At 33.1% G+C, this 15186-nt stretch overlaps 2 protein-coding genes across 5 annotated transcripts; one reads left to right on the forward strand and one right to left on the reverse strand.

Annotated features, from left to right (window-relative positions):
- Positions 1 to 267: 267 nt before the first annotated feature.
- Positions 268 to 3752, reverse strand: LOC140883805 (superoxide dismutase [Fe] 3, chloroplastic). Of its 3 annotated transcripts, none has more exons than XM_073290393.1 (9): positions 3600 to 3752; positions 3308 to 3475; positions 3066 to 3158; positions 2593 to 2784; positions 2185 to 2356; positions 1066 to 1139; positions 942 to 968; positions 830 to 853; positions 268 to 726 (listed from the first exon to the last, which is right to left on the reverse strand). In XM_073290393.1, exons 2-9 carry the CDS (start codon positions 3416 to 3418, stop codon positions 601 to 603), a joined length of 819 nt encoding a protein of 272 aa, XP_073146494.1. In that variant the 5' UTR covers positions 3419 to 3475; positions 3600 to 3752; the 3' UTR covers positions 268 to 600. The 3 variants fall into 3 exon arrangements, with proteins under 3 accessions (XP_073146494.1, XP_073146495.1, XP_073146496.1); XM_073290394.1 differs by having other exon boundaries at positions 3308 to 3481; XM_073290395.1 differs by lacking the exon at positions 942 to 968.
- A 5702-nt stretch (positions 3753 to 9454) lies between these two features.
- LOC140880316 (probable alpha,alpha-trehalose-phosphate synthase [UDP-forming] 9) lies at positions 9455 to 15183 on the forward strand. Of its 2 annotated transcripts, none has more exons than XM_073284655.1 (4): positions 9455 to 9587; positions 10929 to 13010; positions 13127 to 13394; positions 13713 to 15183. In XM_073284655.1, exons 2-4 carry the CDS (start codon positions 11029 to 11031, stop codon positions 14037 to 14039), a joined length of 2577 nt encoding a protein of 858 aa, XP_073140756.1. In that variant the 5' UTR covers positions 9455 to 9587; positions 10929 to 11028; the 3' UTR covers positions 14040 to 15183. The 2 variants fall into 2 exon arrangements, with proteins under 2 accessions (XP_073140756.1, XP_073140758.1); XM_073284657.1 differs by having other exon boundaries at positions 9458 to 9587; positions 10912 to 13010.
- Positions 15184 to 15186: the final 3 nt, after the last annotated feature.

Consider the following 15186-nt stretch of genomic DNA (forward strand, 5'->3'; position numbering starts at 1 on the left):
TTGTGTTTTGATTCTGCTTCCTAGGGAAAAGCCAACAGCTTGAGAGTCGATTTGATAATCACTGAGATTCCTGAATTTGGACATGAAACCGATTTGGTTCGTCATAGTCAATATGCTTCTCAAAAAGCTTAAATACCTCGACCCCAACAAATTCACCATATTCTATTATGAAGGAAACCAATGTAATAAATGTTTGAGAAAGATATGAAAGCATGTTATGTAGGGGCATCATTATATAAGAAAAAATACATATATTAAAACTATCCAGAACAAAATTACTTAAATCTTAACAAGACATAATATCAGTATCCGTCTCCACAAAATACAATACCATAATCTGATGTACCCAAATACAATACTCTTTTAGTTCGTCTTCTCAAACTCTCCCATTTTATATGTCAACAGACCGTCAGGTGTCATATATCAGCTAGGATCGCCAATCATCGGAGCATTGTCTATCAGAGCATCATTCTGTCTTCGAATGATTCATTCTGAAGTTATAGTATCTGTTGGAGGAGAGAGCAAAACCTGGGAGCCTTTTTGCTCTGGGAATAAATGACATGGATTGGCGGATGAGGGAAGGTAGATAGCAATAGTGTTTTACGCAACTGGGATCTTTGGTTCGCCTAAGTTTACAAAGGCTTGGGCACGAACCAAGCGTGCTGCTGCTGCATTCCAAGATACAAGGTGATTCATAAACGTGTTCACGTACTTGGCTTTATCGTTCTGTTCAAAGATCATCAAAGAAACCAAATAGCTCAGGACATGTTATATTGGAAAAGGGATGTCAGGAAATTAAAATTCGAGAATATGAAAGCCACCAACTTACCTTGTAATCCAGATAATAAGCGTGCTGCAAAGTGCAAAGCCAGAGGGAATAAAATCAAGATAACACAATGTAGGGGAGAAAAAATGTTTGTCAAAGAAATCAATGTTCATACCTCCCACAAATCCAAACCGATGATTGGCTGCACAGTCAAGATATATCAATGCAGTACCGGTAAGAATTGAAATGTCCAAGAACCAATAAGGTCATTGAAGTAGAAATCTAATAAAGTTTCTTACAATGTCATTCCACACTAAAGGATTGATGCCATTTGACGTTTTCAGAATTGCAAGACATCTTTTCTCCCTCTTCACTGCAACAACGAAACAATGAGGTCACAGAAGAAGAGGAGGTGAGTTTCGAGCTCGATAAAAAGAATTAGTGGTACATAAACAATGCGTTCCATTTTCGTCAACCAAAAATTTACATTTTTTTTATATCAAACTTACAATAGAAACAATCAAAACAAATCAAAGGCCTATCTGTGTGTCAACACGAAGATATGATGTGAACTTTGAAAAAACCCACTGATGAAAATTATCCTGCATTTGTCTGAAATGGTATTATATTTATACTTCATCATAGCCATGAGATAATAATATAATAAAACTCTAGTATGCAATAATTTCCGTTTTTTATCCGTAAATCAAAATTGTATTACTCGAAATATCGAGAAGGGATAATTGCATACAGTACTCATGTGAAATCCCGAGATTCCTAAAAACCCATGTGAAAAAAGAATTATCTATTAGCTTCTTATGTTTTTGAATCTTAAGCACCTATGTCCCTGTGTTTTAAAATGTAGATCACAACCCCTTGTCCGTATGTGCTTTCAAGGGTATGTGTGCTCAAACTTTGAAAACACAGGGGGTAAATAATCATAGGAGATTTTCATCAATCTCATAATTTCAAATGAGTATTGCATGCAATTATCCCTATTGAGAATACAAGTATAGTGGGTATAGCCAGGTGTGGATAAAATCAACATTGCCAAATGCTCATAGTCATATCTACTATATCAAAAGCAAAAGGAAATAAATTGTTTAAACATCTAAATACATACAATTTAATAAGAAAATTTCTATCTAAATCTGCATGTTAGTATCTAAACATCTTTGCGTTTATAGCTGTCCAAATGTTGTAGTCAGTAGCAGGAAATGGTAAGTATGAGCCTTTGTGATCTGGGACGTACGACAATATAGCAACTCGAAACCAAATGTCCAACTATTTGTTCACCCATATGTAATTTTTTTAAAATTGCACATGAGAAAATCACAACCGACTTGTTGCATCTTGATTGGAGACATCATTGCAGATCCCATCTAAGCCTAATTTAAAAAAGAGTAAACAGGACTTACAGACTAACCAAACCCAGCCAGACCCAAACAACGTGAGCGCTGCTTGTGTAAACTTGTCTTTGAAATTAGCAAATGAAGTAAAATCCTTCTCAATCTGCTGAAGTAGGCCCAGTGTTGGCATGCCACCCCCTCCAGGTTCCATGGTTTCCCAGAAGAAATCATGATTCCAAACCTTAAATGTCAGCATTATGAGATTTATAAACTAGATTGAAAGAAATACAGTTCACTTCGATGAAAAGAAAATAATGGTACCTCATAAAACTGGTAAAAACTTTTATTTAGTTAAGAATGAAGCATCTTCCCTTGGGAAGACACCACAGCCATCAATTACAAAATTTACCTTTTTTACAAGGGTTCATAACCAAAGAAAGCAAATAATTAACATATAAATCAATGTAGATAATATACCTGCGTCGCATTACTGAATTCCGGTAAGGGATTGCCATTGTTATAAGTTACTTTGATGAGCTCATCCATGGTACATCCATAAAGTACGTCATTCTTCTCAAGCTGTTTGTTAAGCGCTTCCACGTAACCATTATGCTCAGCACCCCAGTGTACCTCTAGTGTTCTCTGACTCATGTATGGCTCCAGGGCATCCTAAAAATGTAAGAAAAAATTTATCAACTGCATGACTGAGATAGAGAATGCACCACCAACAAGTGGCGAATAAACAAATGTTAAGCCATTGCCAACTTTTGCTATCAAGAATTCAAGATTCACTCACCAACAGTGCTTTGTTCACGTGAAATATGAAATTAAAAAAACATAGAAGCATTTATTATTTGTTCAAGCGTATACAATATTTTTAAGCATCTAATTTCCAGTATTCAGCAAGAAGATTTGAACACATGAAGTCTAACAAGTGCAACAAATCTCACAAGTTTATAAGGCGGTTTCTTCAGACCGTAATAACCAACAATGTTTGATTTTCTGCAAATGTTAGGCTCACAAACTTTTCTTTGTTTCCATCCCTGCATCAATTCAAATCATAAGAACCAAACACTCATCCAACAAATAATACTCCATAATACAAAAATCCAATGTTCTGCCGCAAAGTATCTCACCGCGACCAAGTGCTAGTAAGGAAAAAAAAATCTTAACTTCATTCATGATAGCCTACCAGTTCAGATAACTTGGTGGAAGGCTTCGGAATCTTCAACAAAAAATCGGTAGAAGCAAGAACACTAAAGCTAGAAACGCAGTTATTGCCACCACAAGAAAGCAAATTCATTTCCTGTCCGCAAACCGAATGCACACAAACCCAGAAGATAAATACGCAGATGGGCACCTGAAACTTGAAGAAAAGTTGAAATTAGATCAACCCGCCAAATTATAATGATAAACGCTGCAACAAGAAAACTCTATCAGGCAATTCCACAAACACGCTGAGTGCTACAACAAATCCCACGTACCTGAGACGAACGTGAGCCGTAAATTTGCGTATTTCACTTTAAATATGATTTTCCAATCCAAAGGATTAATAGAAGTTTGAGTTTTTGAAATCTGAGCAGTGCAGTGGGTGGGGATAATGGAGGCAGAGGTACAATCTTCTTGGACTTGTACGTTGTGATATTTGGACTTACATTTGATAATCACATTCTTTAGCTGGACTGGATCAATACATGGATCCATGATTCATTTTCAAGGCCATTTTCAAAGAAATAAAAACGGTTGGGCTTGGGTCGAGGTCCAACTTGCCCATTTCGGCCGACTTCGTTAGAAATACAACCGGTGATATGAATGACGATGGAACCGGTAAAAAAAACAAAAAACAAAAAAAAAAAACAAACAAACCGCTTAGGTGTCTAGGCGGCCGATTTTTCAGCACCGCTTCGAACCATCGATTTTGAGAAAATCAAGGTGGTGGTCGGTGGGTGACCCGCCTACCGTCTAAGCGGTCCTAGGCGTCGTTTTTTAGAACATTATATAATACTCAAGCACTATTTGCTCCATCCGATGCCATGGATATAGATGTACAATATATGTATGATAAGATCTACATGTATTTATAATATATTATTTAATATTCTAATTATGTGCAGAATATTAGGAAAAGTTATACTCGAATTCATTTTAAATTAGAATTCGAGTTCGAGTTCGATTTGAAATATTCGAACAGGTTTACAAATCATTTGAATTATTGTTCAGGAAAAAATATTTAAAAATGTCGAAACAAATTTATTTAACATTATGATTACATTATATTAATAAAACATTAAATTTTGTGAGTGGCTTGAAACTATTAAAAAAATAATTTTTGTTCGGTGTTCCATGTGAAAAAAAAATAAATTGAACATGTTCAAATGTATCCCAAATCGATAATTTGAAATGTGGATCTATATTTTTTTTAAACCGACTTGAAAAAATTGCAAGTCAAACCGATTCATTTGCATCACTAATAAAGGAATTACCTCAATGGTAGAGTCAAATGTCATCATTTTTTCTAAAGACATGAGATCCAAATTTTGACTAATTAATTTTTAAAAAAAATTGACCAAAATTCGACCATTTGTCTAAAGACATGATATTCTTAATAGATTGAAATCAACCATAATCTATATTTTATCTAGCGTTAGACCATATCATACCAACAATTTGATATGATGGTATGACCATTTGTGGGTCATATGTATGCTCAGAAGTCAGATAAGCACGTTGCTCTTTTTGTCTCACTCATTTAAGTTATATTTCTTTTCTCATCTATCCCATTTTTGTGGTATATCTCATACTCTATCAATTTATCTCTATTAAATCAATATCATCAACAACTTGTATAATTAGTTTATCCAATTAAAATATTAATTAAATAAGATAAAAACGAGAAATTGCTTTTAAAATTTTTCTCCTCCAAACAATTTTTTAAATTTGTGTGAAAACACCAACAAATTTTAATAAATGGGACGAAGAGAGTATCATAATATTCTTGCTCAATTTTGATAATTATAATATCATCTGTTTTTATAAATTATAAATTAAATCAAAGTAATTACAAAAATCGATTAAAAAGAAAACTTTTTTTAAAAAAATAAGATCGTACAACTATTTTATTCGGTCTTAATTACAAAAGCACGTGACTCTTTGCACCCGAAATAAGATGACAGAATTCAATCAGCATGAGGTTTTGTTTATGCTACCCCATTCGAACAGTGCCCGAATGGGGATCCAACGACCCATGTTTTTTGGAATTTGATATGATCTCATTTCAAATAAGATTATATTAAATCCCAAAAAAAATGGGCCCTTGAATGCTAACACATGGGCAGAGATTATATTAAATCCCAAAAAAAATGAGCCCTTGGATGCTAGCACATGGACAGTGTCCATGTGCTAGCATAGACAAAGCCGCCTCCAGGCTTTAGCTATATATAGGTTCAGCTTTTTTAAAAAATAAATAAATAATAATCCATCTATTTTTTAATTGTTCAAATATTTTTACAAAACGAGTGTCCGTACGATGTCCCCGAAATGTCGATGTCACCCATGTGGGTAGTATTCATGGATGGCGTGTCTCTTTTTAATTGGCCAATTCACATGGCATCGACACTTCCGTAGAGGAAGGAGAACGGAAATCGCATCTCTTTCTCCCGACTCGATCGACTTTGTACTTTGCAATGATACCTCCATTTATCATTATTTACAACTACGCCATCGAATTATTCGACCCAATTAATATAATTCTTTTGTAACACGAATATTTATGTTTTCGATCTTAAAGGGTGCCTAGTAGAAATTTGCTAAAAATTATTTGGTTTTACTTCGGCGATCATTATTATAGAAGTAATATATCGCTATTTATTATAATTATAAAGCTTAGTAGCTAATGAAGTAAAATACACTTTAAACTTCGTCGATTGAAAAAACGGGCTTATAATTATACTACAGGTAAATAATACAAACAAATGTCGCACAATTATATAATTCTTAATTAGAATACATTAATATTTTAATTATTGTATTTCATATTTTAATTATTTAACTACGTCATTTTGGATTCTTGCCTCATCAGTTGTACGTAGAATATATCATTTATTGGATATTATTTTTTTAAAAAAATTAAGCTAATACGAGTATTATAATTATGATCATGATATGACGATTATTGACATAATTCTTTTATTCAAACTATTGTTTTGATGCAAGCGTTGCGTGTTTGTATAATATTATTTTTGTAATTAATTTGATTTATATTCAAATAAGAGTAATATCGTAGTTGTAAAAATTATCGAGCGATTAAAATACGATTTGAAATATCGAAATAAAAAAAAATAAAAGAAAAAAAAATAAAAGTGTAATATCTATATCACATAAGAACAATTTTAATAGAAAAAAGACAGTTTCTTACATATAGGGCAAATAACCACATTATTAATCGATTGATGTTGATCGCCAAGTAACCACATACCTTACATCGATTAACAATATTTCCTAGTCCCCATATTACAGACTAATAACAAAAATAATTATTACTGGCTATTTAATCGATCATTTTATTAAGAAATAATTTTTAGCTATCTATAAGTATTTATAGAGTCACAACAAGAACTTTTTTAAAATAAAATAAATTAAAAATCCAGGTATATATCCGGGCTTTCGTCATACTAATCCTGAGGATTGGAGAATGTGTAGTATTCCCCTGGTTCTTCACTTCTTCCTCTAGATAAATATATAATATAAATAATCCAAATACAATAATAACTTATGCGTATTTAGAGCTGACTCTCATTTAAGTCTTTCATATTTCAATGAGATTTGAGGGATAATTGCATATATTATTCATGTGAAATCATGATATTGCTGAAAATTTCTTATGATTATAAACCCCTCGAGCTCGTGTTTTCAATTTTTGTACACAAATATCCTTGAAAACATGTACAGGCAAGGGGTTGTGTGCTCAAAATTTAAAAATATTGGGAGGTATATGTTCAAGATTAAAATACATAGAGCTTCTTTTTTCTTTTTTTATATATAGTAGATTTCTCGATATTTCACAGGAATAATATATGTAATTACCCCGAGATTTGAACTTGTGACCGTCACGTTATTCTACAACAGATGAATCTTTCAAGTCCACACAACATGATCCCAGGGGTTCTTTTAAGCGTCCCAAATGGTAGCGTTTTTAATCCAAACATGTTTAACAGACATCTGTTCATGGTGCTACATGATCGAGCAGTGTCATTAGTCTAAGGTCTACAAAAAAATCACAAAATTTTTTTCATGTAGTCCATTTAATCGAAACATATTTCATTTTTGTATAACATAACTTGAGTACTATATGTGGGAAGCACATGTACCTCGAACTTATTCGACCTACATACCCAATCCAATCCATCCGATAAATTAAATTTAGGGGACTCCTTATTCAACTTCTTTAATAGATTAGGTGGGAATGAAATGCTAGACCTAGAAGGATATCATTATTAATTATTAAGACCCATTAATTTTCTTTAGTGGATAATAAATATATTGATTAGGTCAACCAAATCTTCGCTAAATTGTGGTCAAATTTTACACCTATCTTTTTCCTTCTTTGGAACCTTCCTAGATCTTACATGAATAATTCTCGATAATTAAAAAACTACCACCGAAATGCCTGGAAAAGTTGTATTTCAAATGGGAATTTTCTTATTTGCCTGTGTTTTCATTCGGGTTAAGAAAATTCTTGGAAAAGTAAGTTTTGGAAATAACATTTTAATTTTACTCTTATATTTAATAAATGTTTTAATAAAAAGATCATATATTTTATGATGAAGGTAAATTAGTAAGAGAATAGAAAAAATATAATAAATATGAAAAGTTGACTATATACTTGAAACGAATGAAAAGGAAAATGATAATGTTAAATATACAACAAATATATCGTATATATTTACATCAATTTTTTCGTGAGATTTTATCGCTATATCGTGAGATTCTGTATTAAATTTATAATGGCATTTTAATAAATGTAGTTTTTATATTGGGTTTTTTTTTGTGTTGTAATAATTGTTGAGATTTTGTATTGAATTCATAATGACATTTTAGTAAATGCAGTTTTTGTATTGGGTTTTTTGGGTTGTAATAATTATTGTACATCGGGTTTGTGAAATATAACAAACCAATGTATCGATTAATTTGTAAACATATTTGTTATAAAAAAAATTATATATTTATATTTACATTCCTAATATATCTATCATAATTTATTTACAACTATACTAAGCGCGAGCATATATAGGGAGAGTAGTGGTCCCGGATATGAATTTTTGGTTATTTGTTAATATTACCCCTATATCATTTTGATAATCATTAAGCGTCAATATGTTAATGATCCGTGATATTAATTTTTGTTATTTGCCAATAACACCCATATTCTATCATTTTAAATTTGAAAATTTTAATAACTACTGTATTGTATATTTTTTAATAACTAGTCACGCATACACACACGTTGCATATGTGATTAAAATATGAATATTATTAATTATATACATATATTATATGTTTGTTTCAAATCAATTTAAAATTGAAATAACTTGAGTTGTGTGTGTCATTAAAATATAAATATTATTTATTGTATACATGTATTATATTTTTGTTTCAAATCAATTTAAATTTAAAAATAAAATGAAATCACAAAAATGAAGATTATGACGGACAAATGAAGTTTAAAATAGAGATAAATATTTGTTTTTTTTTTATTTTTGAAAGATATTTTAGATAATTAATTTTAATTCGATTATTGAGTGATGACGATTTGATTCAATAAACAAAGTTTTTCTGTCAAAAAAAAAAGATGTACCATTTTTTTTATGAGTCCGTTTGGATTTTGTAGAGATTTTTTAAAATAAGTGTTTTTTTAAGCTATAATTTTTTGCTTTTAAAAAAGCTCTTTTTTGACTTAGAAAAGTGCTTTTTTAAGCACTTATTTGTCATCCAAACACCTTATTGGCTGAAAAAACACTTTTTTAAGAAAAAATAATTTTTTTGTCTGGCTTTTGATACCAAATGGGGACTATATTAACGTTGAATAAATTGAAGGATTCTCATAAAAAAATGCAAGGGCAAAGTTGAAATAAAACGAAAGTACAGGGGTGCTTCTGTAGTAATTATACTTCTAAACTGGGGATTAGTTGGAAGTAAACTATAGTAAAGTTTCCTCATCTCTATCCATTTCTTCGTCCTATTGTCCACGTCATTTTTATTTATTTTTATCCTAATTTATTACAAGTAAGATCTTGTACTCCGCGCTTTAGCACTTGTACTTTATATCTGTGCTCGCCGCATAAAACCTCTCTCTAGTCTCTAGATATAAACTGATATGCTTACCAGCAAAATCCTCATTATTACATTTTTCCTTCCAGATTTCGCCGCCGAAACGGCTCGCCGGTGCTGCCTCGGACGGCGTTTCCCGATCTCCGGTGAGTGTTTGTGTTTTTGTTTACTCCCGAGGTTCCCATACATTGCGTGAACGATACGATACGAAATGAAGTCGTGGTAGGATGAAAACGTTCGCGTTTTATCGATCGGTTCTGTAAGCATGATGAAAGATCGAAGCCTGTTTGTTGTTTTTTGAGTATATTTTCTGATTATGAAGCGAATATATATATAATTTTTATAAAAAAATCGATATTTTTTCGTTCTGTGTAGAAGTTTAGTGATTCGAGCTTCGTGAGAGAAGTGGAAGGATAAATTTGTTTCAGCTGACTTTGCTCTGAACGTTTTACCTTTGCAAATGACGCTTTTTGATGTGAATAATAGCGTTTTTACTGATTCTGGAAATGCTAGTGATATACTCTGAACTGTGTATTTGATTCATTTCGAGGACTGTACTGTATATATCTACATGCGTGTATCTGACGAGATATGCATTTGTCTCAATGTATTATGATATATTTTCTTTTAGAAATTTTTTTCTAAAAAAGCTTTTAAAAAAATTGATATTGAAAAATTATAGCAATTATTTTTAATCTGAAAAACCATTCGTTTCTGTAAAGTGCTCTTGATAAACTTGACTTAAAAATCATTAAATTTTACGAAAAATTATGCCTGAATTTCTTTTTTAATAGATATATATATATATATATATATAAACAGTAATCTTCAAATATTTTTTTTACAATAAAAATAGTAATATTTGTCAAATTATATTTCTTTTTTATTTTTGAAAACGTCAAATTATATTTCTATTAAATGAATGTGAATATTTACAACTATTGTTTTTGAATTTTATATAAAGTTAAATTAATAAATAAGAATCTTATTTTATTGGTTAACTAGCGGATACCAAATTAAAATAATTATGCCTTGAATAAGTATTTTAATCTAATTTTAGATTAAACATTTACTTTTAGATATGAGAAAAGTTAATTTTATGTTAACAATTGGAACGATAGTTATATTTTTTTTTGAGAGAATGGAACGATAGTTATATGTTAGTTATAACTCGTTAATTGCTATTTTTTGATCCAAAAATTCATAGGATTATCCTATATTTGCACCTTGCACGCTCAACATTTTGTTTGTTGTTTGTATAAGAGAAAACACATATAAGTTTTTAAGTCTTAAGTTCGGATTGTTGAAAGGTAGACTTGACTACTTACATTGTTATATATAAAATCCTTCCTAGGCTGTAACTATTTTTACTTAGTCTGTGGGTGTAACAATTCGAGTTCTGCTTGTGCGGTTTTCTTTCGATTGTTATGCATTGATATACATGTTAAACAGCCTTGTTATCGTTGCCAGCAAACTTTTCTCTGCAGGTCTGTGAATACAGCTACCTCGGTCAGCTCCTCCAAATATCCATGAGCTGTGTTTTAAAAAATCCTGCAGAAGAACTGAGTGGGCAGAATTCTTAATGTGATGGCATCAAGATCTTGTGGAAGCTTCTTGGAGTTGGCTTCTGGAGAATTTCTGGATATTCCTCAAACTCCTAGAGCTCTCCCAAAATTGACTACACTTCCTGATATTTTATCTGATGGTAGTGGGAACAGTGACACTGATTCTGATGGCTCGTCATCTGTTTTCCGTGAGCGGAAAATCATAGTGGCTAACTTTCTACCCTTGCATACCCATAAGGATGATGAAACTTCCAAATGGCACTTTAGTTTCGATGAGGATTCACTTTTGTTCCAACTGAAGGATGGATTTCCACCTGAGACTAAGGTTTTGTATGTTGGATCTCTCAAAGTTGAAATCGAAGCCAACGAGCAGGAAGAAATTGCAAAGAGACTTCTCAATGACTTCAACTGTGTTCCTACTTTTCTACCTCATGATACACAGAAAAAGTTTTATCATGGTTTCTGTAAGCAACAACTTTGGCCTCTTTTTCATTACATGCTACCTATATGCCCTACCCATGCAGATCGTTATGACAGACAGTTGTGGCTGGCCTATGTGTCTGCAAATAAGATTTTTTCTGATAAGATCATGGAAGTGGTCAATCCCGAAGATGATTTCATATGGATTCATGATTATCATCTTATGGTGCTCCCTACATTTCTGAGGAAGCGTTACAATCGGGTCAAGCTCGGGTTTTTTCTTCACAGCCCATTTCCTTCATCAGAGATATATAGATCACTGCCTGTTAGGGATGAAGTTTTGAAAGGTTTACTGAATTCTGATTTAATTGGTTTTCATACATTTGACTATGCTCGTCACTTCTTGTCATGCTGTGGCAGAATGCTAGGCTTGGGCTATGAATCAAAGAGGGGGCATATCGGGCTTGATTATTTTGGTCGAACAGTGTATGTAAAAATTTTACCTGTGGGTATTCATATGGGTAGGCTGGAATCTGTCTTGAATCTCCCTTCTACACAGAATAAAATTAAAGAGATCCAAGAGCAGTTTAAGGGCAAGAAATTGATTCTTGGTGTTGATGACATGGATATATTCAAAGGCATCAGTCTGAAGTTATTAGCTTTTGAACAGCTCTTGCAGCTACATCCGGAATTGCAACAAAAACTAGTGTTGGTTCAAATCGTGAACCCCGCAAGGAGCTCAGGAAAAGATGTTCAGGAAGCAAAAAGGGAAACTTACTTAGCTGCGAAAAGAATAAATGCATTTTATGGTTCTCCTAACTCTGAACCTGTGATTTTGATTGACCGTCATACTGCTCTCTATGAAAGGACTGCCTATTATGCAGTGGCAGAATGTTGTATAGTTAATGCCGTGAGGGATGGGATGAATTTAATCCCATATAAGTACATAGTCTGCAGGCAAGGATCTTCTCCTTTAGATGAAGCTACATGCATGAAAATGGAATCTCCGAGAACTAGCATACTTGTTGTATCAGAGTTCATTGGTTGCTCACCATCTTTGAGTGGAGCTATTAGGGTGAATCCATGGGATATTGAATCTGTTGCTGATGCCATGAATATGGCGATCACTATACCGGAGGCAGAAAAACAACTTCGGCATGAGAAGCATTATCGGTACATTAGTTCTCATGATGTAGCTTATTGGGCTCGCAGCTTCATGCTCGATTTGGAAAGAGCATGCAAAGAACACTATGATAAGCTCTGTTGGGGCATAGGATTAGGCCTAGGGTACAGAACTATATCACTTTCTCCAAGTTTTCGGAAATTATCTGTCGCTCAGGTTTTTTCAGCATACAAGAGGACAAGCAGAAGAGTACTATTTTTAGACTATGATGGTACTATAGTTCCTCAGTCCTCAGCGGTTAAGTCCCCAAGTCCCGAAGTGGCTACCGTGCTTAATGCTCTCTGCGACAATCCTAACAACATAGTGTTCATTGTTAGTGGGAGAGGAAAAAATTCACTCAGCGATTGGCTTTCCCCATGCGAGAAATTAGGACTTGCTGCTGAACATGGTTACTTTATGAGGTGTGATAAAACGGATCTACCTAAATGGGAAAAAATCAAAGCTCAGAATCATATTTAGTTTTTCCTTCTTTTGAAGCATGTGTTTTTGTGTCTAAAGATCTCCGCTTTCATTTCAGGTGGAACAAAACCTCTGATTGGGAGTCATTAACTACTGAACTTGATTGGAAAGAAATTGTGGAACCCATTATGAATCTGTACACAGAAGCGACTGATGGGTCATTTATGGAAGTTAAAGAGAGTGCATTGGTGTGGCACCATCAAGATGCAGACCCAGACTTTGGCTCCTGCCAGGCCAAGGAGCTATTGGAGCATTTGGAAAATGTTCTTGCTAATGAACCTGCAGTTGTTCGAAGGGGACTGCATATTGTGGAAGTAAAACCACAGGTACTCTCTGTCACAACATTGATGTGCGCTCTAGTGCAGATTTTTCAATTACACTAGTAGTTTGTGCCACATAAATGTCACTCGTGTATAATTTCTTATGTGTATGATACTTCAGTATTGTGTATATAAAAATTTAATGTGTTTTACCATTGTTAAAGTATGTGGCATTTTAGTTACTAAAACTCACATTGAGTGTTTAGAACACCAGTATGATATAAATATAGTGCTTTATACAATTATCAGAGGGATGGTATTTTACACAATAAAAATGAACCACCATGAGACTGAAAATTGATGATTTTGAGTATTAACTTGCAGGGGGTGACCAAAGGGTTGGTTGCTGAAAAGGTCCTCTCAATGATGGTGAAAAATGGCAATGCACCAGATTTCGTGATGTGTATTGGAGATGATCGATCAGATGAAGATATGTTTGAGAGCATACTAGCTGTTGTATCTGGTTCGTCTCTCCCTTCAACTCCAGAGATCTTTGCTTGCACAGTGGGGCAAAAACCGAGCAAGGCTAAATATTATCTTGATGATACTGCTGATGTTGTTAGACTCCTTAGAGGCCTCTCCACTGTTTCATATCTAACGCCTGATCTGCCTAGCGAACTCGTCCAGGTTGCATTCGATGCTATTCTATGATGAATGCAAAGTAAGTTGGGTAAATTGTTTTTTTTGTTTTTTTTTTCCTGGGCTTTTTTGTGTCATTGACTAAGTGAAAAAAATCGAATAATTAAGCTAACTTAAAAATTGTAGTTCTAAGGTATACAGTCGGATGTACAGTGGGTGTGTGATTACCATTAGATAATGAAAGCTTCAAGAACTCACTAAGTTTGGTTCTTTCAGGACTTCTCTTTAGATGGATGGTGTAAAGTCTTTAGGATAGGCCAATATGTATGTAAATACTTGTATATACATATCCCTAGTATCGGTTTGCACATGTATAAAGGGATTCTTGATTTATAAGAAAGCACCATTCTTTTGCATTGTTTAACATTAATTAGAAATATATCCGTTTGACTTGTTCTGTTGGCCGTGTCATATGCTTGTTTTCTTTTATGATTGTTGTTATTTTCAGTTTCGATGCTTGAGTTCACCGTCAAGATCTTTGGTGTCGCATTATTTACCTTAGAAGCGGATGTTTGTTGGTGTCCTGTTATGACAAGAACAAAATTAATGTTATAACAAACTGTCTTTGTATTCGTATATGGGTTTACCGTTAATCTGAGTCCAATATTATTGAGAATGAATAATGTTACTATGGAGAATAAAATACCAGATAGCATATTTACCATGGCATGTGCATGGTGAGCATTTGATTTGTAAAGGTTCAGCTGTTTTGTGCGGAGGGTTGAAAAGGACTTGAGCTCCTACGCGGGCCGGATCGAATCATTCCTCTCTCTTTAGGCGATGTGCCGGAGTGATACAAAAAATTGGTTAGATATAGCCATAATTTTACGTACTATTGTGATTAATTATATACATGGTGTTTGCTTTTTTTATGTTTATGAGGACGTTAAGTGCGGATTGAACCATAGTAGATATCTTAGCAACCATACTAAACAAAACCCTTAATTGTATTATGATTTAGCTCTAGTTCATGAGCTGTATTTCTATATCATGGTTCAAAATTCTTATGATGTTTGTTGCGGTGCATAAAATTATTTTTCCGTTAATATTAGTAATTTGAGTCCATTATTTTACAGAATTATCTAGAATTAAAAATTTACCATCAATTTTCAGTTCTTGTACAAAATTTTTTTCCTATGTATTATTTTATGCAATTGTT

This window comes from Henckelia pumila, chromosome 2 (assembly GCF_033568475.1).
Source record: "Henckelia pumila isolate YLH828 chromosome 2, ASM3356847v2, whole genome shotgun sequence".
Lineage (NCBI taxonomy): Eukaryota > Viridiplantae > Streptophyta > Magnoliopsida > Lamiales > Gesneriaceae > Henckelia > Henckelia pumila.